This window comes from Leptidea sinapis, chromosome 7 (genome assembly GCF_905404315.1).
Source record: "Leptidea sinapis chromosome 7, ilLepSina1.1, whole genome shotgun sequence".
In the NCBI taxonomy this organism is placed as follows: Eukaryota; Metazoa; Arthropoda; class Insecta; order Lepidoptera; family Pieridae; genus Leptidea; species Leptidea sinapis.
In genome coordinates, this window is record NC_066271.1 from 3,456,589 (window position 1) to 3,483,563 (window position 26,975).

At 34.6% G+C, this 26,975-nt stretch overlaps 1 protein-coding gene across 2 annotated transcripts in view; it reads left to right on the forward strand.

The window, feature by feature from the left end:
* LOC126965416 (neural cell adhesion molecule 2-like) overlaps window positions 1–26,975 on the forward strand; it is a 183,354-nt gene that overhangs the window by 146,963 nt on the left and 9,416 nt on the right. For both annotated transcript variants that reach the window (XM_050809019.1, XM_050809020.1), the window contains exons 2-7: window positions 13,535–13,647; window positions 14,308–14,512; window positions 17,971–18,102; window positions 18,729–18,884; window positions 21,521–21,605; window positions 26,367–26,469. In XM_050809019.1, coding sequence (XP_050664976.1) covers window positions 13,535–13,647; window positions 14,308–14,512; window positions 17,971–18,102; window positions 18,729–18,884; window positions 21,521–21,605; window positions 26,367–26,469 — 794 coding nt within the window. The remainder of the gene's footprint in view (window positions 1–13,534; window positions 13,648–14,307; window positions 14,513–17,970; window positions 18,103–18,728; window positions 18,885–21,520; window positions 21,606–26,366; window positions 26,470–26,975) is intronic.

The window sequence follows — 26,975 nt, forward strand, 5'->3', positions numbered from 1 at the left end:
ATAAGTTTTTTTTTGTGCATGACTGTTTGCTGTCAAAATAAAATGAATAAAAAATAAAATGATATACAAACGCTGAATTAAACAATTTTCTACCATTCAAATACGCATGTCGGTTAACCACTACAAAGCTTTATCTGAAAACTTTTGAAGCTCATAGTATCGATGTTACAGTTAAACATTGATTTGAAGACTTTTCTTAGAATGACTGGTTATGTAAGTTTTGATAATCACCATTCAGCAAACTAGCTTTGGCTCATGTCTTTTTCGGTTAAACTACAACAACTTAATTTTTAGTAAACCTTCAAAAATTATAGAGGTCTATTTCAGACTGCTTAGTAATATCCTAGAATATTGTAGAAACAACTAAGGGGTATGCCACCATCAAACGATATATATTGCACTTGTAATATATTGTAACAGACTTACATATATTTTTTCTATGATTAACACGAGCGTTACTCGTTTATTTAAATAAAATTTTTTTTGGTTATTTAAAACTTTAAAGGATTAAAATTTCGTGGTATTGTAACTGTATTTTTTATTAGGTATAGAGAAAAAGTACTTTTTTATTATTACTTATTTTGCCTGACGTATTGCTCCCTTTGCATTTGACAAATTTTTATATTTCATCGACATGAAACTACCACCATTCGATGCGAAATTTATCTATTATTTTTAGGAACTCAACGTTTCTTCCTTTTAAAACTCGCCCAGTAAAGCGGATGGGAACGGCTAGTTATATATATATATAATGAAAATGGTACTTGTTTGAGGCTCAATCACGACTAAACCACTGATCGTATCGACATGAAACTACCACCATTCGATGCGAAATATTCCTTTCGCCGAGTAGCAGTTAGCTAAGTACGGATTTTACCAAATTCCACCAACAAGAGTTTTTTTTATTTTGAACAGAACAGCCTCTGTCGGGTCAGCTAGTGTTAATAAATCATTTTATTTGTTGGATACAATTACTAATATATAATAATGTATAATACTAATGTATTATCATGTTCACGAAGCATCCTTACACAATCAATGATCTTCCAGTATACGATAATTTATATTTATACAATTATTATTATTTTACTTTTTATGAAATAATTTATATTATTTAAGGCGCGGAATAACATACATCAATATCCACAAAAATTGGTTTCTTAGAGAGTCGATTACAACATAACGCAATGAAAATATTCCGACGCAAAAAATACAGCGAACAAAGAATGACTTAAAGAAAATTTTGAACCCAATAGAATATTTATATATAATTTGAAATATCCAATTAAAGAATTTGGAAGTCGCTTCCCAAAAATAAACTTTGGAGTCAAAAATGTCCGAGTTTTCAGCGATAACAACATTCTTTTTTTAAATAATTTAATAGAATAAGTACTTTTCTAAAACTTAAACCGAAATGTTTTTCAATTTAATATGTAAATTTTGAAATAACAAGAAAATCAGTAAATTAAATGCCCATTTGCAGCTTAGCAACATGATCAACACAAATATTGTAGGGTTGGTTGTAGCGTTTACAATCCTAGTCAGTCCGCGCCTTAAACACGATTTTTCTATATATTGGATGCAGCACCTTACAAACTAATTTGTTATGTATATTACAGCCACTGTAAAATACTCTATCTAATATAAAAAATTCTCGTGTCATGGTGTTAAACTTTGAACTCCTCCGAAACGGCTTGACCTATTGTCATGAAATTTTGAGTGCATATTGGGTAGGTCTGAGAATCGGACAACATCTATTTTTCATCTCCCTAAATGTTAAGGGTGGTCCACATTAATTTTTTTGACATTTTTTTTTTAAATTTGTTTGATTATGAGTCAGCATTAATAAATACATACAACTTCAAATTTTCACCCATCTACGATCAACAGTTACTTTTTTATCGCGATTTTAATATCGGCAATACAACATTTGCTGGGTCAGCTAGTAATATATAATAATCTGATTGTGGGCGTTGAGTTTCTTATATGTTCTTCTCACGAGCTCAACTTTTTACGAACATATGGTAAATTCAGTAATTTAAAAGAAACTATTTGGTTTGGTTGGTTTTTATTACATATTGGTTGCGCCGACGTTGTGTGCCGGGTCATCCCCTTCATATCATCATAATAATATCATCTATGCATTTGACAAAGTAAAGTTGATACTAAATATTTCCCCTATTCTTGTGTAGCATTACTACAAAAATGTTTAAAAATAGATCAACAGGTTAAACAAATAGTACTCTTTCTACACAAAATGTCTAAACAACAGCTCACGCGAGCGTTTTACGGCAAGTAAACAATTTAGGCGGGGACCGAAGCTAATGCATCGTTGCCTACAAGCCACAACTAGGAGTGTACTTTGAATACTAAACAGACCATCCGCTGGGAATTGTTCACTAAAATACTTGAAAGAATATTCTATGCTCGCTTTATTTGGAATAGTTTTAACATGTAACTGTATTGAATTCTATTTATGTACTACCCGCGAGTTTGCTTACGTTTGAAAGTATATTTATCTACACCCTCTGGAATTGCAAGAAAATGTAGGCGGCAGTGATTACTTAACAACAGGTGACCCGTATACTCGTCTGTCTTCCTGCTTCATAACAAAAATTATGAAATATATCATATACTTTATCTACACCCATGCTTTAAATCCTCTATTAAAGATTCTGAAACAGTTAGCTTATTACCAACATTAAAACACCCAATGTCGTAATAACCATTACATCATCCAAATGAGTGTTGTAATGTTGTACTGAATTTCATAACAACACTCCTTGGTTTTTTTTTCGATCCCTCCATGCACAAAGAGTTTCAACGAACAGCCACATTATTATTGCTCGATGCGTGGTATCTGTATGAATTTCAAAAAAAGAACATTTTCGTTTACGCCCGTTCCACAGTACCAGAACATAGTGCGCAGTAAAAAAAAAGTAGGTTATTCGAAACCCCGCCATTTTTCTTGAAAAAATGAGCGATTCAAGTTTTGACAGCACACCGCCGGATATTTTAAACGCTGCAAAATAACATAACATTCAAGTGAATTTTATTAATTGCACTATAAAAAACGTAAATTACTACTAAAATTAATAATTATTTCATTAATACTTAGTTTATTTGTATATAATCAGTAAGGGATGATATTAGGTTACTACTAGAGCTGGCTGTTTTAATGTTAGCAGAAAGCTGTTTCAGAATCTTTTAGAGGATTCATATTCTGGGTGTAGATTAAGTCTTGTATGCAACTGTTGATAATTAGGTATTAAAACACTCATGTGATACTATTATCACACTCGGCTTCGCCTCGTATGATAAACCCACATTCGTGTTTTAATACCCCTTATTACACAACAGTTGCATAAATAACTATTACGTTATTATTAGTTATGCATTTACAATCTAACATGCTTATTTAAAATTAATGCAATCAAGTTTCTTTTTTAATCGATTCTATTAGGGAGTTTGAAACTAAGACAATAGTGAATATGCATATACGTACATATTTTGGTATTTCAGATTTACATTTAAGCGTTGAGAGAAAGTAGCATGAATTGAGCAATAGTGTGGTTTTTCATTCCGATAAAGCCAGATACATATAACTATAGCCACTCAACAAAACAAAAGAGAGTTGGCTGAGAAGTCTTAATGCATCCACCCACACCATATAGCCCTGACCGTACCTGACCTTTATTGTCAAATTCAAGAGAGAGGGGGCTGTAAAAACTTTTTGTCACGTTTAATTATTAGAAATCCTTAAATTTCTACAGCATGACCCTGCATGTGACTATCCAAAAGAAGTCATCGAACTAAATAGCATACATATATAATTATATGCTATAGTTAAATAAATTTTGAAAAAAAAATGTTTTTATATAATTTGCAATGAAACTTTTCCCTTATCTACAACATCCGTAATGTTAAAAGTGTTGGAAGCCATGATAGTGTTAATAGTTTTATCACTAACTAAAAATTCAATAATTAAAATATGCGTACTTATAGTTGTTTAATTCTTACGATATTAGATACTTACACAGAATTGTCTGTTTTAATTATTTTAGATTTACCTCCTCCTCGCGTCCTATTCCTCATTGCTGAGTGTCGTGATTTCTCTGAGGCTTAAACTTTTTGACAATAGATCGCCATCTGTGTCTGTCTTTGGCTATGTGGAGTGCGTGATGAAGTCCGGTATCCAGAGATATGCGGATGTAGTCAGACCATCTTATAGGGTTACGACCTCTGTGGCGTCGTCCCTTCCCAGTAACCATCAGTTATTCGAGGGTGTGGCCATCTTGTTTGGTTTTTACACAAAGAGTGTTAAGGATGGATTGGTTGGTGCGGAACGCTGTCCAAGGGAATTGAAGCTTCTTACTCCAGCACCACATCACAAAGGCCGATCCGATTTCTGTCGGCCTTCTTTAGTATACATATCTCAACCCCACAGCTGAAGATGGAAAAAATTTGACTGTTGACTTTTTTTTATGGAATTGAAAGACAAACGAGCGTACGGGTCACCTGTTGTTAAGTAATCACCGCCGCCCACAATCTCTTGCAACACCAGAGGAATCACAGGAGTGTTGCCGGTCTTTAAGGAAGGTCTACGCGCTTTTTTTGAAGGTACCCATGTGGTATTGTTTTTTACCAATGACTAACCTCATTTTAGTTTTTCGTGAGATGTTACGATCACGACATATTTTTCGGATTTGCGACATTGCAGTTTTGGCCATTCCAATGCGACGCCTGATTTCCAGCTCGCATGACCCGTTGTTGCTGATACTAGACCCCAGATAGGTGAAATTGTCGACCTGTTCTAGATTCAGCGCCCCAGTCATTGTTAGCTTTTTGGCTTTTTAGTTACCCCTTAAGGTTTACAAATACACATATTTTCTAAATCTGCCAAGTGTCTTAAATTTCAAATGTACATCATTATTGCTATTGAATTTTAATATTATTATTCAAACAAAGCAAATCTTATAACTATATTTACAATACTATGACTACATAAAATTAAAACTATCATTACGTGGAAGCGTACCAAGAATACTGGCAGCATTACCGCGTTGGATAGCAAGGCTGATCCGTTGACTGAATTAGCTGCCAGCGCTTGGGTTTCCAGTAGCCTTATTGAGGCGCGAAGATAGTATTTTGAACATTCTCCGCACCTCTGGGCCCCACGGGCCATTGAATTTACAATTAAACTATTTTAAAACTAGTACAATGAGTGAATTTGAACCATATTTATTTCTAAATTCTATTAAGACTACAATAATAGGTAGACAAAATCCAATCAGTGACAGAAATAATGAACATTTTAATTGATTGCTTTTAAACAGCACTCACATTAACACACCTCACACAGCCACTTTGTATAATCAATTACCGGCTGCAGTATTTCTGAATTGAAACGACATAATAATATGGACTTTCAATATGAGAGCAAATTAAGGGTCTCCAATGGCCACTCTAGGCTTCCTAGCTTATGCCTTAGTTTAACTACTTTTACTACAAATTATACGTACAATGCTTTACAAGTTTAATATCCCATGTGTTCTAAGTATTTATATATCAATTTGGAAGGATTTTGGATCAGACCTTCATTCGCAGTTTTCAATAAATAAAAGAATTACTAACCCTTTGCCATGAATCAGGAAACATTCATTCATATTAATTTTAAATGAGTCACTATTATAAATAATGAAATTATTAATTAGATTTTTGGAAACTAGATAAGAACTTGGTGATTGAGCAGTTAAATTGTAAGTAAAGAATTTCGGGAGGTAAAATTAAGAGTATTTTAAGGACCTATCTCGTAAAGAACAGGATGTTAATAAATCATAGTGACAGGTATTACTTCGCACCTCGCGCCCTCAGTTAATTACGACAGTTACTCGATACCTATTCAAAATAAACAAGAAACTGCTCTTAAATGTTGATCATTTATCAACGGATAAACGCTTGATATAAAAATATTCATAATGTCACTTCATGATGGATGTTCTCCGTCGCTATAAATGACATGAAATCTTTTTATTTACCGGTTTTTGAGTTTGATACTAGAATCGCTCAATTATCGATACGATCTCAAAAACTTATTCTAATACAACATGTATGTATGTATAGGCGTGTTACGAACAAAGAACATTCTGTTAAGCTGCTACAGATTTTTGGAACCAAGTCCTTATCGTACCGTACGGGCATAGCGAATGGGGCTTGGCGAAACACCTGTAAGAATTTTCCGTCGCGACCCTTTCTATAGTATAGACGGTTATCCACAGCACGTATGGCTGTGTCCAGTCACGTGTGCGTGCTTATTTGGAAAGCCGATAATAAGTTCGCACCGGCTACTCATGTATGGTTTAATTAAGTAATAATATTAAATGCACTGATGGTATTACGAACATAGCACTTAAGCTAATGAAATCAAAGTTGAAAGTTGGACAGGATAAAGTTCAAGTATACAAAGTAAACTCACTAGGTTCTCTAACTCTGTAACTCTGCGTGTACAATGGGCGTTCCCCAAGGCGCGTATTTGGATCCTTTCCTCTTTCTAGTATATATTAAAAATGATTTGACACATTAACTCCAAACTCAACCGAAGATGGTGCGATTTACAGATGATACATCATTCGTTTTTAAAATATGCAGAAAAGCACTCAACTTGGACGTCGTGAATACTTATACTTTACTTTAAGTCAATAATTGGTTCACAGTTAATAACTTATAACGTAACGAAAAATAAAACCTAAATGTAAACGATTTATTTTACCAACCATTGTGATGTTATATTAAATGGGAAAAAAATAAAAACATTACATCCGTTGTGGGTCTGCTCAGCTCAGCTACTTATGCTGTCAGAAAGATCAGACAGCTAACAGATGTAGACACCACGACGTTTGTCTATTTTACCTACTTCCTCAGCATTATATGGCATACCAGGTACGAGCTGCTGATATTGAATCAATTTTCATTTTACAGAAGCGAGCTATCAGGGCCATTTATAATCTGCGTAGTCGTGATTCTTAGAAAAATGTATAAAAGATAAATATCATTATGTAAGGAAAAACCCACATCTATTGAAAACAATTGTGATAGACATCATTATAATACTAGGAAAAAGGACAAATTATCACAGCCTTAAGAGCGCCTTTTCACTAGTCGCAAGTCGCGCAGCTGCCGCGCGACAGTAGCTGATGCCTTTTCATTACAACTGCAGCCGCGCGACTTGTTTAGATTGGGTTGGCGCACTTCTTCATACTTCATTACAAAAATGGATTCCAACAAGGAAACGTCATTGCTGCTCCTGCTTTTGTTGATTATCCTGTGTACGCTTGCAACATTAACTCGAATGAGACTGATCGCACGCGACTGCCGCGCTGCTGTTCGCTATACAAAAAAGAGCCGCGCGACTGTCGCGCTGCTATTTTTAGTATGAAAGTTAATCGCCCCTGAGCAGCGCGATTGTCGCGCTGCTACAGTCGCACCGCTTGCGACCTAGTGAAAAGGCGCCCTTATTGAGATTGTCTAAAGTTCCTACATACTTTATGGGATACTGTGTCAAATTTTATAATAAAATCTCTGATGGAATATTGAAAACTAAAGGTAGTGTTAAAAAATAAACTTAGTGTGAACTTAAAAAATATTATAAATTAAACGAATACACGGAAGCAAAGAATGCTTGGAAGAATGCTTCACAGAACAATACAAGAACATGAATTAGCTGCAAATTATTTATTCTATGAATTCCTAAAAATTGTATAATATATTAATGTGTGACATTCAAAAGTGCCTGTCATGGCCTAATTGAAAAAAATTTTTTTTGAATCTGTATCATTTGAAGCTTGGGTTGAGAAAAGGCATGAAAGAAACATCGTTCCAACCGAGTATTAACTTGCACGAGAGGACACTAACGCATACTTTTTTCGATAACATTAATTAATTTTTCAAAAATTAAGTACTTTAAGGAAAGTATTGATAAAAGTTTAATTACCAAACACGACCCACAATAATTTGTTAATTTTGGCCGGCGTCACAAGTTTCAACAAAGTTTAGCCCTCACAACCGCCCTGTATAACATTCTTCGTGTTATCAATTGTGAACTCCATAAATTGACTTTTACATATTATAAGTAAAAGGCATGGAAATAATTTATTCGAAGAAAAGTTTACAAATAAAATACAATTAATTTTTAATGGAATTTCGTATCTAACAGCGTTCATTATTAAAACTTTCCTTATTGTGTTTTCATCGGGATTTTTATTTGCTTGAATTATTTTATATTCGAATTAAGTTCTTTAATTAGATTTCTAATTTTTTACCCCCTATGTAAAAATTGTAATGTATAATTCTGATGTGTCAAAAGTAATAGACTGATTTCGAACTTTAGATGACGTGGATCTTCATGTATTTAACATTCTTGTTTTGTCTATACAGAATATAGAAATTTTTGAAGTACTTTGTGCGCACGAGATTTGGACATTGAATGTTTAAATACGCAAGAAAGCTAAAAACTGAAATAAAAATTGCATGAAAAAAAAAACAAATTAGAAATAAGAATCTCAGTGAGATAAACAACGAAAGGGACGAAGAGGCTTAAAAAAGCAAACGAAATATTCTATTTCTTAAAAGTAATTATTGCTATCTTTTGCTAATCTGCGCCATTTAAAACACTAACAGAAATATAGGGTTTTCAAAAGTCCATCAAAAACTAGCCACCAAATAAATAGTGATAAGTTATTGCGAGACTTATATTTTTATCGTAATATCGCTCAGAAAGGAGGTTATACAACGTAAAACTAATAACTCATATTAATAATAATCTATAGATAAGTATATTATTATTTTTCATTTATTCTCCCTAAGATTTGCGGTGATCTTGTCCATACAAGGAAATATTGTCTTCTTGTTTCAATTTATTATTGTATACTTACTATCACTTGTCTCTTTCAATATTTTTTCTAATTAATTAATTATAAATGTAATGTACTGCTTCTCTTTATGTCCGTTAAATTTCACTTTGATTTGGTTTGATATCAAATAAGATATCTGTATTAAGTTATTAAGAAATTGTATTTGTATTCATCCTGTTGGAATAATAAATAAAGAAACTCAGTACGCTTTACTGCCGCGCGTTGGAACAGGGATTTTAGGTATGTGTTTGCTTTTTTGCTTGCATGCTGATCCCTTATTAACATATACGACCGTTTCGGCTTGAGCTCTGGTGAAGCTTCGAAATACGAAACATGGCTTCCAAAAAGGGTGCTTCCTTTTTGGAAGCATCTATTCTTTGGCTAATCATATTTACATCAAGAGATCTACCATATTAATTTTATTCTTTCATGCCGGCAATTCGATTCCTTCTTACTATTTACTATCAGCAGGTATTATGTTCTTCAGTTTTAAAAGGACATACATACTACAGATATATAGACCGACAAAATATTTATACAATAACAGAAACTGTGTCTGATACTAACATGAATAACAAAAATTTTGCAAAAACATAAAAAAACAGACAGACACTAGGTACAGATCTGTCATACATGTATAAAGAATGGTAATATAATTAATTAGTTCATCGCGATGGATCACTCTTGTGAGTAACAATACTTCTGAAGAACAAGATTTTCTAATTATAATTTTCAAAGCGTTCATTTAAACGAATGAATAGCATTAGAAATTCTTACGAAATATAACTTTTTAATTATTTCGAGTATTAATTGCTTTTAACTTTGTAATTACAAAGTTCATGTTAAGATATGCTTTGATTTAGGAAATTTAATTTTGTTAATATTGAATTTAATTCGCAATATTTGTTGCTTCGCACAGCCACTTAATCAGGTACCCGACTTTACCCCAAAAGCCTTTGTTTGGGTTGTTTCTTCCCTTTAACATAAAAACTGATTTTTCTAGTGAAGTTCATAAAAAACAGCTGAGTGAAATAATATTATTATAAGGGTTCCGTACCATCGTATATATAACACTATGTATTTTCATAATACTTTTTCAACAGAAATAAGAGAAGCCGTCATAGCTATATCCGAAAAATTGCAATTTTAAACAATTTCTTGTGTTTTTAAAGTGATAACCCTCACTTCTGGGATTAACACACAATAATAACTGTAAAGTAGATTCTGTAGATGAAGCCACAACCTGAGAGTTGAACAAAGCATACAAGATTTTATGACGATACGTCACTCGAACCGCCTGGCACAGTTGGAAAGAGCCCGCACGGAACGGAAGGTCGTGGGTTCGAGTGGTTTTAAAATTTTATTTATGTATTGCAAGTTTAGTTTTTAAAAGAAAAAACAAAGGGTATTTTAATAATATTATATGAAAATTTGATAGTCTACATTTCGACATCTTAGTTTTTATTATTTCTTGTAAGATTAGTCCCGTTTTGTTAACCTAAAAAAAAAAAGAGTACCTTGCAGATCGGAATTTGACTGACTGCTGGTGAATTATTGTTACCACAATCATCTTAGCTTAAGCTAAGACTGAAGAAAGAGAGAAAGAAGAAATTAAGCCAGTGGGAGGCTCCTTTGCCGGAGGCCGGCTAGATTATGGGTACCACAACGGCGCCTATTTTTGCCGTGAAGCACTAATGTGTAAGCATTACTGTTTTGGTCTGAAGGGCGCCGTAGCTAGAAATTACTGGGCAAATGAGGCTTAACATCTTATGTCTCAAGGTGACGAGAGCAATTGTAGTGCCGCTCAGAATTTTTGGGTTTTTTGATAATCCTGAGCGGCACTGCATTGTAGTGGGCATGGCGTATCAGACACCATCAGCTGAACGTCCTGCTCGTCTCGTCCCTTATTATAATAAAAAAAAAAAGCGTTTTTTGTAACAGCGGCAGTAATGGTACTGTGTCAAAATACAGCATTCAAAGCAAAAATTAATTTTATTTTTCGCAGCATGCATTCCATATTTAATTACTCAGCAGCGATGTAGCAGAAATGAAATTTTTCATTTAACAACCATGCCTCATACGTGAGGTTTAAATACTCGTACGTTTAAACATGTCCGCCGACTTTCAGTAAACAATAATTACTTGACAAATATCGGCATGCGGGCACGACATTTTTGCGTTTACTAAATATTATGTAATAATATTTGTATAAAATCTGAGTTGTTTCTTATTATGGAAAACTAACTTGATTGATTTTTTGTTCTGCGAAAGCTCGTTCGGGTAAAGTCGGCTCTCGATCTTCTGATCTCATATCCTAACAGTGGAAATCAGAAGGTCGACGTGAATAGCAGGAGATCTCCTTGGACTCCTCTCAGTATGGAGGTACCACAAGGGTATATCCTCGGACCGTTCTTCTTCCTAATATGATATCATATCCTATTTTAAATAAAAATATTCGAATTTGAGATCAAGCCATACATAAATAAAGTTTTCACTTCTGATATGTAGCCATATTCACACTTGTTTTTTTTTTATGGAATAGGAGGACAAACGAGTATACGGGTCACCTGTTGTTAAGTGATCACCGCCGCCTACAATCTCTCGCAATACCAGAGGAATCACAGGAGCCGGCCTGTAAGGAAGGTGTACGCGCTTTTTTTGAAGGTACCCATGTCGTATCGTCCCGGAAACACCTCACAAGGAAGCTCATTCCACAGCTTTGTAGTACGTGTAAGAAAGCTCCTTGAAAACCGCACTGTGGAGGACAATATAAAATAAAATATTCATGAATTGAATAAAGATTCGATGATTATTTAAGAATGTTGATAGTATTTAGAAGGAGACAAGTAAGACGTTTGCCTGATAGTAATTGATACGCCCTACCCACAACAATGTAGTGCCGCTCAGGATTCTTGAAAAATAGAGTGTGCTTGAAGTCTGCACGCCAAAAGTGAAAACTTTATTGGCAATCGCAGTCAATTTATACATACAATAAATAGTATAATGTGGTATTATTATAGATCGTATTAGTAGAATAAATGAGAAACAAGACGGAAATGAAAGTTATTATTTATTTATTTCTATATAAATCAAATTATTTATTTTCGTATACTTATTCTACAAAGGATACTACAATGGGGTTGCGATAGCTAAAATAAAAAATTAATGACAATTATTACGAATTCATTGAATATACAAAACTCAGCGACACAATATCATTTACCAACTGACGTCATTACTGCGTACGAGTGATAGGGATAGGGATAATAATCGCTCGCTGTCGCAATGTAACTTAACGGTCCGTTTGTTTGCATTGTTTATCTCATCTGTCTGGCCTTAGTATTATTATATAGATGTACTAATTATCATCATCATCAGCCGGAAAACGACCACTGCTGGACAAAGGCCTCCCCCAAAAATTTCCACGAAGATCGGTCCTGTGCTGCCCTCATCCAACGTATTCCGTCGGTCATCTTGTGGGGGGCCTGCCAACACTGCGTCTTCCGGTACGTGATCGCCATTCGGGGACTTTATAGCCCCAACGGCCATCTGTCCGTCGAACTATGTGCCCTGCCCACTGCCACTTCAGTTTCGCAATCGTTTGGACTATGCGGTTACTTTGGTTCTACTACGGATCTCCTCATTTCTAATTCGATCTCGCAGGGAAACTCCTAGCATAGCCCTCTCCATTGCCCTCTGAGCGACCTTGAGCTTTCTCATAGTTAGCGACCACGTCTGTGTACCGTAAGTCATCACTGGCAACACACACTGGTTGAAAACCTTCGTCTTTAGAGGTACTAATTATGCCTAGTTAAAAATCTGATTTTTAACCACTGTTTTGTAATCAAATAATAATTTTATTCTCTCTATATCTATAGTGCGGTGTTCAATTCCATGAACTGTCTTCAACGGACAACCAAACGATGATATGAGCTTCCTTGTTCGGTGTTTCCAGGACGATTCGACATATTGTGTCACCATAAAAAAGCGCGTAAACAACAAGCATACAAGATTTTATAGCGATGCGTTACTCGAGCGGTTGGCTCGGTTCGTTAGAGCACCGGGACGGAACACCGGAGGTCGTGGGTTCGAGTACCGCATCGTTTATAAAATTTTGTTTTTCAAATTTTATTTGTGTATTAAGAAGAAGTGTACTAAAATACTTAAGTTTGGAAAATGCATCTAGACAAATAGGTACGAAGTTGTTATTGCTAGGACTTCTATAAACTAGGCACATGCTGACAGTAGGTTTATGTAAAACTTATATAAAGGCTGGTTGCCGCGTTCCACAAAATAGCTCTTTGCTGGAAAAATCTACATGCACATGGCTGAGCTTTAAATCCTAACTAAGTTTCCCTGTGTTTAGGATATCCCGTGTATCGGTCAGTAATTGCATAGTTTAAAAATGTGTATGTCTGCCTATTATAATTCACAATACGAGAAATAGTTTAATAATTTTGCGAAACCATTGTAGGAAACATAACAGAAAAACGTACAAAAGCGCAGAAACGCTATGAAGCTATGAATATTAGGTAGTATTTACATACTCTTTGCTATGAGCAGGAGTGTACGGTTCTTACAAGCAATTTTCACGTGTTAATAGTCGAAATGATTGATTGTTGCAGTAATATCAAGTCCGGAGGATGGCGAGCCGTACCTGCATGTAATGGCGCGGTCTTCGGTCTACAATGCAGGTGTGAAGAGAGCTATTTATTGTAAGGGGAGAAATTTGCCTGAGGTAAGGGATAAATATTTTTACAAGAATGAAATTGTAAGCGCACCGTATTTGTTCATTAAACAGTTGAAAAAAGTAAACGCTCTATAGTATTATAACCCTGACGATGGAAGAGTGTATACCTATTTTGCTGATTGAGGCATTCAGCGGCAAGAATTCCATTGAAGGCCTGTTCCTGAATAGAAAAATATGTATTACTGAAGAGTAAATACTTATCAAAATACTGATTGGGCTCTTTTGCCTGAACAAGCACTTCAGTGTGGTCGTTATCAAAAATGATAAACTTGTAAATTCTGTCATAAGAGCGATGAAATGCATAAACGTAACAATACCCTTGAACTTACATAAATAAAACGAAATTTTTGTCAGCAGACATCTATCTGTCATCATAAAATATACGAGTAATCGTTCTTCCAGAATATCTTTCTGTTAGATACACCTTAGACAAGCTTCCGCTCGTGTTTAAATATAAGCAATGTTTAAAGATTTTTTTCGCTAAACAATAGAAAGACACAGATTTGTAATAGAACTTTCTTAAATCGAGTGTTCAAAATTTTTGTAATAACAGTGTTTTATTTATATTTTGACAATCAAGAATATTTTGCATATACATCTACTAATATAATTTGCAACGAAACTAATCTTTCCCAAAAATATTAACAGACACTGCAATGGTACTCTCCATCAGGAGATATAGTAGAGGGTCGATCTTCAAGAAACACGAGGGTTTATGTTGAGAGGTCCAAAAATGACACCCTGGCAAATAGCCTCGTTGCTCTCATCATTCAGGAGGCGATGATAGAAGACAGCGGTAACTGGACGTGCAAGGCTGGATCATTGAGCGAAACTATCGAAATTACAGTTGGTGGTAAGTTCATCAAAACTATTTTATTAATTTTTCTTTCTATTCTTCTATTATACCTTACAGAGTAAGTAACTCTTTCTGTGGCCCTAGTCATCTTGATTTTGAGATTTTTAAATTATTCACTCTTGATGATACTCGTATGTCTAAATTTTAATATTGAAGTTCTACTTCTTTTCTTCGTTCGTTATATTTGTTCTTTTTGTCGAGATGACTTTACTACACTGTGAAGTAGTTCCTCGCAAGGAAGGACGATGGAAACCTTGAGAGGCTCATTGCGGACGTCAAAATAGATGGGAAGAGGCCTCGTGGCTCTCGAGTCCAACACGATGGTCCGACCAGATCCGCTCCGCCCTCAACTCTACGGTTCACAATGCCTTTCACACCGCCAGAGACAGGAATAGATGGAGAGCTATCATACGTGAGAAAGTGATATAGAGGGGTGGTCACGACCCTCAGTACTGAGAATTACGACGCAGGGAGGAGGAAGAAGTCCTTAATCTTACTCTAATATTTCTAATTTAAATGTATTTATGTAGCTAGTGATATAGGGGTTAGCATTGAAAATAGTTTTAAGTCTAAGGAGTTTAAGTATATTTTATAATATATATAATTTTTGAGGCGCGTAAACTAGATACTAGTACATTCTAGGGTACACTCCAGGCCTAAAGGCCTCACGGGCCTAGAGAATTTATGAGTATATTACGAACTACAAGGAGTAGCGTAAGCGGTGTTCATGACATGGCATATCAATAATTCATCATACCTTTTTTATATATATAAATATTTGATAGAAAAATATTGTTATTTTATTTACAAAGCAGTAAATTTCCTTTTAAATGTAGTTAGGTTTTAGAACTGCAACCAAGAGGTAGACAATTTTACCGCAGCTCCTCGATTAACTCGGCTTCGCTCTCGGTCCATCGAATATATTATAAATAATTGATGCTTGTAAATAGTGAACTAAATCCTGAATTTCCATTTGCTTTTCATGTTATGTCGTAGAGTTTTATTTTCTCAATTAAATTTATATACAAAGGGGAATAATATTTCGATTTGTTACAAAATATTTTAAATATAAAAATAACCAGCTTTAAACATATTTATTACTAAAATAAACCTAAATATTCTTTACGAAATTTGGATTATGTCGATACCAAGCTGTATATAAATTACGATATTCAATAAGAAAGGTTCGATGATACGTCCTTCCTCGAGTAATAACTAATCAAAACCGATTCAGTGGTAGTAGTTTGAAACGGCTTTAAATTTTTTACTTATTGTATTATAATTTCTACTTATGGCACCTGCAAGATGGAACATAGTACGATGAACATAGAGAAATAAGAGATATTATTGTTAGTCCGAATTAACACGTTTATGAACATGTTGATTCAAATTTAAATTCAAATATTTTTATTCAAAATAGGATTTAAAATCGCTTATTGAACGTCAAAAACTACCACCCATTTAAAAGAGACTGCCTCAGACCTGAGAAGAATGGTAATGGAAACTCAGCGGGCATTTTTTTAATATAAAAATATGGATTACAACATGATATCGTACAATAAACATTTATAATTAAAGAGCCTGAGTGTGTTCGCTTTATTAGTCCGTGGTGTCATTAAGAAAATCGTTTATGCTATAGTAACCTTTCCCACACAAACGTTTTTAACAATTCTTTTAAATTTCGTAATACATCGCCCAACAAAAGACTTACTAACTCCACCCAACCGATTAGTAGGCATACCAAGTTTATGTTTGTTCCTCGTGTTAACATTATGAATGTTACAGAAGTTTTCAAGAAATTTCTAGAAAATATCCTCAATGTGCTTATGAAGATACAGCTCAAATAAAACACGAATAAAAATGAAAGATAACAATAAGCAACCAAATATAATTGAAAAATGTATCAAGATCTAATTGAAACAATTTTAATGACGAAACATGAAGTAAAAAGTGCGTTTTGTTTCTGAAATAAACAGCGGTAATAACTCCTTGTAATGCTTGTTAAATATTCTCAAAGTTTGTTCAGACTTGCAAAGTTTTAAATAAATATAACAAATGGTTGAAAGTCTTATAAGATGTCTAAAGTTATAAGTCGAATTGTGTATTTATTATAATTATTATGTTCTGTAACTTTCTTTTATAAATTGCTAGTAAATTTCTAACAAAGACGTAGTAATTGGTGATTTAACCAATTAAAATATATAAATCTCTACTAATATCATTTCTGTGCGTATAAAATTTATCTGGATACTTATAAATTTGAAACATGAATTACCATGGTTGTAAGAATAAACAATGAATACCCACATGGATCAACAACCGTGAGCTTTGTTAAAAATTCCTACAGCTCATATAATCTGGTAGGTATGATTACCGTAAGAGAGCTTTCGCACCACGTCCGATGAGAGTCCGTTGATTACAGGTCTAGAAATCTTGGACCGAAATAAGATATTGCTTATGCACTAGTCCGATCTCTGATCCAATTGAAAGCAATACAGGGGCTACCTTTTGGCATACGGCATTTAACGCGAAGTCACACAAGAGCATATCGTTGATCATGCATCCTTTCAATCAGCTTCAAATCCAAGCAATACTATTGTACGTACGAAGACGCAGAAGAAGTAAAGAATTCCGTGTGTACCCTCTTTTGATGGACCGACGTTTAACAGGAGCTTTTTACAATCACGCAGTGTTACGTCAATACGATAAACAATTTTATAATTACTACTGAATGAATGAGTCCACTTTCGATTTTATTTTACATCACATAATAGATAATAAATTGCGACAAGACGCAAAATTTCGACAATGTATACCGCCAACAGAAATGCTTGCAGTCACATTATGTAAAATTCAGTTCTGGATGAGACAATACTTATTATTGTTTACTTATAAGTACTTATGGAGGTAAATCAATACTATTATGGCTACCTCGGTCCGTCAATTATTTTCTCTGGAGAGTAACGGTTGGCGGAAAGAAATTGGATGACGCAAGCCTGATCTAGTGCGTAAATTACCATTCTACGACTACCTCGGACAGTGTTTTCACGGATACGGATCGGACTCTGATCGGAAGTAGAGCAGCGTTCTGAGAGTCAATTGATTCCGACAGAAACTGAACAATGTCACTTGATTCCGAAAAACGTGAGTAGGATGGCAATGTTTCGTTTATCAAATAAATCTCGTGAAAATAAACAAATTCGGTAGTATTTCAGCAAAGTAGATGAAGTTTAACATCGCGTGATATCCGTTCACTATATGGGAGCATTTAAAAAATTAGTTTATATCATTATTATTATTATTATTTATTTATGTTACTTATCTTTAAGTATTTTGCCAGTTATGTACATCGTAATTGTTACATATATTAGACACGTTACGTTACACGATAATATTTGTAATGTGCTTGTACTTATTAAATAAATAAACATTTAATTACATTTATTTCCTTGCAGTAAAGGCATTGATATCAGATCCTGACGAAACATTGGAGGGTGAGGAAGGAAAATCTGTGAAACTTGACTGCATAGCGAAAGGTCACCCAAGCCCTGTTGTGCAGTGGTATATTGAAAATGATCCGATAGCACGTAAGTTTTACATTTTGTTTAACAATTTTATATTCTTCTCGAATGCATTGGAACGTTTTTAACCCAGTCGATAAAGTATTTCGTTGTCCAAGAAAAGAGAATGGTTAACCGCGCATTTAGGAGAGTTAACCGTACGTTGGACCAATCAGACATTACGTCAATTTATGGCAATCCCGTGCATTCGTATTCCAGGATGATTTCTCGCAATGAGAGTGGTGAGATAACGAAATACATAATTGGGTCAAAAATTCAAATACACTGCAATTCACCTTTGAAACATTGTGTATGGTTTAATTTGTAATATAATATCTGAGCGTACAGAATTTATCAGGTACTTATGAATTTGATACATAAATTTCCATTGATTTTATGGTAAATTCCGACACGGTTGAAAAACCGTTAGCGTTAATGAAATCCGGCACCCGTAATCCAGCACGATAATGAGAATTGTGAGATGACGAGACGCTCATTCGGGTCGAAAACCCGAAATTCACCATTCGCGAACTATGTATAAAGATATAAATGAAAAAATCAATATTAAGTATTGTGCATACTTACTTCCATAAAGTCATTGATCCTAAATTTCATTCGTTTTTCATTTTATTAATAGTTAACATTGATTTCAGATGATCATAAAAAATATGTGATTCGGGTAAAAGGTGACAACTACCAACTGGAGATAAAGAATCTGACACACAAAGACACAAATGAGTACGTGTGTAAAGTGACGCAGAAGGCGTTGTCACACTTCGCTAATAAACGAGTGCAGCTTATTGTTAATCGTAAGTTACATAATTTATCTTGCATGAAACATTTATAAGTGATACGTCATCAAGGATTATTGACTCTAGACCATAGACGTGTTGCACGTACGCCGTACGCGGGTTGACTGGCGAAAGCGTATGATTATTAACTTGTCTGTGAGAGAAATATTAATTCGGCCTACCCTCATTAGTCTTTTGCTAAGCTCACTATTGAAACTCGAAGTAAAATTAATGTTACGATTATTTAAGTGTGACGAGTATCTGTGAATGATTATATACGAAGTATTTATATTATTATAGTGTAATTTAATATACTACCAAAGTCTAGATATATCTCCGGTGATGCTGTCTTGTGCTTTGTTATCGGGAACTTTATCTGTAAAAACAATTAATTAATTAATAAATAAGACTAAGGTTTGTACTCGTAACAGACCAAATCGTAGGGTTTAATGTATTTTTGTAATTTAAATTTGGTTTTTATTATTTTATTATTCAGAAAGTCAGTGTATTGTGTGCTCACAAGTAGTTACAGCACCATGTACTCATAATAGTTTGAGAGATACGAAAATTGTTCAGAAATAATATTTTTTTTCTTAACATAAATGAGAATATATAGGTTAAGCTTTTCCGATGTTTAGAAAAGAACCTACGCTTTACGTTACAGCTACAACATAATACATCTTATTGTAACACCCAAAAATGATAATATTTTTGTGGATTTTAAAACTTAAACATAATATTCAAACGATGTCACACAAAAGAAAAAAACAATTGATAAAAACAATGGCATTGGCGAAGAAAACAATTAAACAAGATCACATTATCTTGTATAATATTAGATAGAATAATCAAACTAGTTGGTCGACCAGTTTGAACGCCTGTTTATCAGGCAATGAGTCATAAGGTCGATCCCCGCTGAAACAAACAACTACCGACTTCACCAATGACATTTCAAACAAAGTTTAATAAAACTCAGTTTACCAAAGCTTATTAATATGGCAGTCTTAAACTCGATAAAAGACAAAGCGATTTCACGAATACATGGTAAATTAAGGGTACCAATACGGCGCCTATTTCTACCCTGAAGCAGTAATGTGTAAGCATTATTGTGTTTCGGTCTGAAGGGCACTGTTGCAAGTGAAATTACTGTGCAAGTTAGACTTAACATCTTATGTCTCAAGGTCACGAGCGCAGTTATAGTGCCGTTGGAACTTTTGGGTATTTCAACAATCTTGAGCGGCGCTGCATTGTAATGGGCAGAGCGTATCAATTACCATCAGCTGAAAGTCCTACTTGTCTCGTCCCTTATTTTGATTATAAAAAAAAAACTTTTTAAGCGCGTTACGAAAACTGAGTTTATATTTCATAAACAATAGAATGTATCAAATAGCTGTCAATACTGCCATCGATAGGTATGAGACAAATAAAAATTCTTCTACTATGACAATGTTTCTGTTACAATAACGACAGTGCCAGCAGACTCTTGACAGCGATCAAATATGTCAAGCGTTAAAACTTCGGCGGCCATCATGTAAGCCTACTTAGGATATAACTGCATTTAGTTTGTTTTGGTGAAATACGAAATAAGTCTATAAACTCGTTTACGGGCGTAAAGTAGTTCAAAGTGTAAACAATTAGTTATTTTTAAAGTGATAGCCCTCACTTCTGGGACAACCATTTGAGTCGCACATGGTTCGCAAATCTTGGTACGTCTTGTTCAACTCTCAGGTTGTGACTTCGTCTACATGATTTACTTTACAGTTGATAACCTGCTCAACCCCAATCATTGCATATTAGGAAATTCACTTCAGATGTCAGTCTTTCAAATCTAAACAATTATAAACCTGACAGTTGAACAAGATTAACGAACCATGTGTCACTCGAATGGTTGGCTCAGTTGGTAAGCTGGGACGGAACCCGAGAGGTCGCGAGTTCGAGTCCTGCTTCTGTTACGAATTTGTTTTGTATAGTTCAGAAATCAGCTCTAAGGGTAATTCCCGAAGCGACCTTGAGCGTCTATTGCGCGTCAACACTTTAACTACGCGCCAACTACGCGCCCTTTACTAGCCAGACCCTTATTAAAATAGTCTCACGCCACAAGTTACGATATCATCCCCACCATCTGGATGTGTGGCGGTCCTCCACAGTGAGGTTTTCAAGGAGCTTTCTTCCTCGCACCACGAAGATGTGGAATGAGCTTCCTTGTGCGGTGTTTCCGGGACGATACGACATGGGTACCTTCAAGAAAAGCACGTACACCTTCCTTAAAGGCTGGCAACGCTCTTGTGATTCCTCTGGTGTTGCAGGAGAGTGTGGGCGGCGGTGATCACTTAACACCAGGTGACCCGTACGCTCGTTTGTCCTCCTATTCCAAAAAAAAAAAAAAATAAAAAAAAAAGTCTACTTACAATTCAAGTTCGCAATAAAATTTCCTAATCAATTTCAATTGATTTAACAAATTACGTGATTTCTCTATGTATAGAACTTTATTGGTCAGCAAGATCAGCTAACTGAACCGCCGCAGATCATAGTGCTCTCAATGATACCGCTCAAGAGAATGCTCGTGCTATTTACATATTTATAAAATTTAGGTCCAAAATTAAGTTATGTTTATCACAGTTCATAATAACATATTAATTATTAATCTATTTCAGATAAACCATTACTTATTGATGAGAACAATGAAGTTTATTACTCAAAGTACAGAACTGAGGAAGTATACGCTATTATGAATGAAACGTAAGTAGAATCTAATTTTATTTTTAAGAATCTGATTTGAGTAGTCTTAGACAAAGAAGTAGTTAAAAGCCATCTTACAAACACGGACTAGTAAAAAAAATAAGGACTCCTTGTCACCTTACATAACAGTGTAGCACCAAAACAAGCCGATTAACGTGTAAATACATAGTCCCACCCACACACTTACACTACTACAAGCCGATCGGCTGCCATTATGAGAATTGTCATCGTCTCTGACAGATCAGTTTGCGTCTCAATAAAAAATTTTAAAATTGCCGTCGTGCGTTGAGAAAAAGTGTAAAAACGATACTATATAAGTATTTGTGGCCATATATGATTATTTAAGGGAGAAAAAATTGTGTAACTAGTAGGCCCCGTAACCGCACACACACTAGCCTAACGGTGCTTCACTTGCTACTACCATGGCGCGGAGTCCTTCTTTTATTACTCGTCCGTGCTTACAAAATAAATCATTTCATTTGTCAGTTGGTGACAAGTCTGGTCAGAGTTTCGTAAGAATATAGTGCAGAAAAATGTTTTGGAACAATTAATTCCACGATTATATTTCCATGCCCTCCTTCAAAAAACGGGAACAAATGTATGACATAATTAGTCACACGATAATAATATAATAATACTAATATTTTATAACCTACTATCAATAATAATATTGACACACTTTTTTCACACATATTATCTTGCCCCAAGTCAAGCATATATAGCCTGTGTTATGGGTTACAAGACAATAACATATTTAATACAATATACTTACTTAAACATACATAAATTCATATAAACATATATAAATATATTTAAACATCCATGACTCGGAAACAAACATCTATATTCATCATATAAATGCTTGCACCTACCGGGATTCGAACCCGGGACCACTAGCTTAGTAGGTAGGATCGCTAACCACTCGGCTATACAGGTCGTCAATAATATATTCTTTTCTCAAATTAATTAGAACTCCTGTTGATGTGTTTTTGATATAATATTTTTAATTTATTACTACTTAACTATCCTTTTTTTTTCATGAAAATAACGGAAGAGACGAGCAGCTGATGGTTATTGATACGCCCTGCCCATTACAATGCAGTGCCACTCAAGATTATTGAAAACCCCAAAAATTCTGAGTGGCACTACAACTGCGCACGTCACCTTGAGATATAGGATGTCAAGTCCTTTTTACCCAGTAATTTCACTAGCTACGGCGCCCTTCAGACTGTAACACAATAATGCTTACACATTACTGCTTCACGGTAGAAATAGGCGCCGTAGTGGTACCCATAATCTAGCCGGCGCTGCAAACGAGCCTCCCACTGGTAAAACTATCTGTATTAACTTGTAAATAGCGTTTATTGTATATAGTTTTCTTACTTTTATTGTATTTAGCTGTAAGTTACCCAATTATAATAAAATTAAACAAAATAATGTAAATATCGTTTCCATCCCCTTACCGCAAAAATAGTATGGAAATGAAATGAAATGAAAAATATTAATTTGTATGAATAGTGGCTACAGTTTTGAAATTGGTAATTCGCACAGCACAATTCACCAATAATTTCATCTACTAGGCTCCGTTAAATTGCAAAATCTTTTGTTGTTGATTGTGTTATATATTATAATAAACCAAATAATATTAAAATATTACCTATTAAAAAATTTAAATGTGTCGTAAAAATAAATTAACATCTAAGGCCTATTATAATGTGAAAGATTGTTTGAATGATAAAGATAGTTGGAATTAATGTTCTAAATTTTGTTAATGAATATTGTTATACTCATTTGAATGCTATTGTAACTTTTGTACTTCATCCTGACTTGCACTAAATAACTTATAAAGTCTTACAGTGAATAAAGATTTTTTTACTTTGACTTTGACTTAATATAATTATCTGATATATAAAATGCTCATGTCGCGGTGTTTGTAGTTAAACGTTAACGGCTTGACCGATTCTCATGAAATTTTGAGTGCATATTGGTGAGTGGTAGGTCTGAAAATCGGACAACATCTATTTTTCATCCCCCTAAATGGTAAATTAGTTTGATTATGAGTCAAAAATACATACAATTTCTAATTTTCACCCATATACGATCAACAGTTACTTTTGTATCGCGATTTTATTATCGGCAATACAAAGTTTGCTGGGTCAGCTAGTAAAGCTATATAATTCATACTATCTTTAAAAAAATATGATTAGTACCACAATATCGTTTCAATATAAAATCGCTGTGGGAATCACTCATCACTACCCTAGCTTCTTTTGTACGACTATTATCTCTATTTTTATCTCTATTATTCGTAGTACACTCGATTTAACCCTTCATCAGTAAATGCTCGATGGGATAGAACAATATACGGCTTATGTTAACGTCTCCGCTGCGTTCCAACAAGATACCGCACTACTTAAGAACAATAGGCAACTATTAGATGCTTGTGTGCGTGGCATCTTGACATTCAATGGCATCTTTAAAATTTTGTAACATACGCTTCGTGTTATTTTACATTGAAATTGTTAAAATATGTCTATAAAATAGCACTTGTTCTCTGTACGCATACTGTTTAATCTACGTCATTCCTTTAGTCTTTGTCAGAGTATAGACAATGCATACTTTATAGAATCTGTTCTCTCTTTGCCCTTCACCGTAATAGAAGCTACAAGAAGATCATAAAAAAACATATTTTTACAAAGTATTACTCGTACTACGCAACCGGATATTTTAGTTTAAATTATTAGCAAAGTTTAACAGTACATGTGAAACGTCAACGTCAAAAAATTGTTCGAGGCTGGCTCGATTACGCCCACTTGGGTGTAGTATTAGTTGCCACACCTTGCAACTACACCTGAGGAGTTGAACCTTATCTAGTTGGAGCGCAGTGGAGACCAAACTTTAATCTAAGTTCCATACACTACCATTTGACAAGATTTCCACCGTTCCAAATCAAATCAAAGAATCATACTTTTGAGTGTCAATAGTTTTATTTTTTTTTAACAGTTACCCTTACTTCAAAAAATGTTAATCTTTAACAAGAAGAAGTGGCAAGAATCTCAATGCCACTCTTTTAAATCAACATTTAGAGCTTCATCGATTTACAAATCATTTCAATTACAATGCATGTCAAGTGACGCAACTAAATAACTCGATACCTTACACGAGTAATTAAAAAAAGAAAATTAAATAATAAAAACACAAGAGCTATATTTGAGTACAGTAGATGCATCAATCAACACGCACCGTAAATGAATTATGGTGTTATGCGAGCATTTTATTAGTGATTATAAGACTAAAAATATATTAAATAACTTTGATTTTAATTCCTTTTCAATAAGTGTCACCCCATTTTCTTCATTCGTTCATTCACAGTTTACGACAAATCGGCTTTCATCTACGAGCTTTTTATTGAATTTAGTAATTTAAGTTACGACACCTTTTTACCTAAATTACTTTACCCTCGAACGAAGGTCAAATACGGTCAAGTTTTGTCGCAACTCAAATAAATTCTCAAATTGAAGGATTTTTAGGATTCCTGGGACACTTTCCATCGTAATTTTAAGTTACTCTTACTGTAATGATCATGCTTTGAATTTCCTGTGTGAATACTGTCCAATATGCCACTACTTTTCATTAAATCTTATGTAAAAACAAAATAAACGATTGACTTTCAGTATCATTTCCTTCACCTACATGAATAAAATGATTTTGATTTGATTTATGTATAAAATTTCCCCCTTTTGGTTTAGTTCTTATTATTAATCATTTTTGTGCACTTTAAATGGCGTTCTGTTTTAATATTCAAAGTTGTAATACTTGGATCGTTAATATTCAAAGAATATTGCTGTACAATTCTGTCTTATTAGGTTTTAATACACAATAATTTGTTCTTATATATGTGCTGCATCTCACTTTTCGAAAACATATTAGTACGTGCCGTATTCCTGGCAGCGCCTGCGGTCCATAATACCGGTGAATTTAGATACTTACAGCTTGAAACAAATTTGGTCCCTTCACCATTGTTACGTATCTCTTCCGGGGGTAATACGTCACAACAGCCGACCAATTACAACGCGTTATTTCATGGGACGAGGGTATGAAAAAGCGGTTTTCGGCTCATTTGATTCAGTCTCGTGCCAGATTTTGGCGAGTCAACACGTCCTGTCCGAAACACGTGTCGAATAGTTTAATTGGCGGAATTAACACTAAAGAAAACTCAAATCATTTGGATACTTACAGCTTCCATTGACGCTCAGGTCAGTAGAGCTACCGCACTCAAACGAAAATTAACTGGCTTTTAATTCCATTTAGCACTATGTCACGGTGATCTAACCGCGGGGACGCCACATGTTAGAATATAATATCGATACTTTTTGGATCCGTGAAACAATAAATGAGCTATAGATAGCGCCAGTTAGGTACCACGATGATAAATCAAAAATAAGTCAGTTTATTTAATAATAAGATATACTTTTCTACTATCTTCGCGCCTCAACAAGGCTACTGGAAACCCAAGCGCTGGCAGCTATTTCGTTCAACGGATAAGCCTAGCTATCCAGCGCGGAAATGCTGCCAGTATTATTGGTACGCTTCCACGTAATAATACCTTTAATTTTATTTAGACGTAATATTGTAAGTATAGTTATAAGATTTGTTTTCTTTGAATAATAGTAAACAACTTATGCTCTTAATTTAATCAAATTTGGCATGTTGATACCTTTTCTACCTATATTACAATTATACTTAATCTTACGATTTCAGCAAGAACATTACGTGCAGTGTCCTCGCAACACCTCCTCCGACCTTCCGTTGGTACCGGCGACATGATGGCTTTGATGATGAACTTCTCACGGATGCTGACACGGTAATTAAAATAAAACTTGATTTTTTTACAATTAAGAATACACAGTAATACAAATGCTATCTATTTGACGGTACAAGAATACATCCTTATCAGCCCTGATGAAACATCCTGAAAATGTCAATTTAGAACATTTCGGCTAATTGTCTATTTTTATTTTTGGCCCGCGTTCACTTTTTTTTTTCAAGGGTTTAAAGTAAGTCATCCTATACACGCCAATTTGTAGCAAATAACTATAATACTCTTCTCAGCTCTAGCCGGGCCCTCCCCAGTACCAATTTCTTCCATTTGACTGCATACTAAAAGCAGCTCGAATGATGGACGACTAAGTAATCTCCGACCAGCTAGCTTCTTTGGTCTTGCGTGGAAATGTGGGTTCTCTCCGCTTCTTCTACCGCATTCTATTACAGAGAGTACTCAAAGGAGTCCAAGTAGATACCAGAAGCCGAATTTCACCAGACTACGTCAAAATTCCATCGGTGTCATATTGATATTATATAACCCACCCG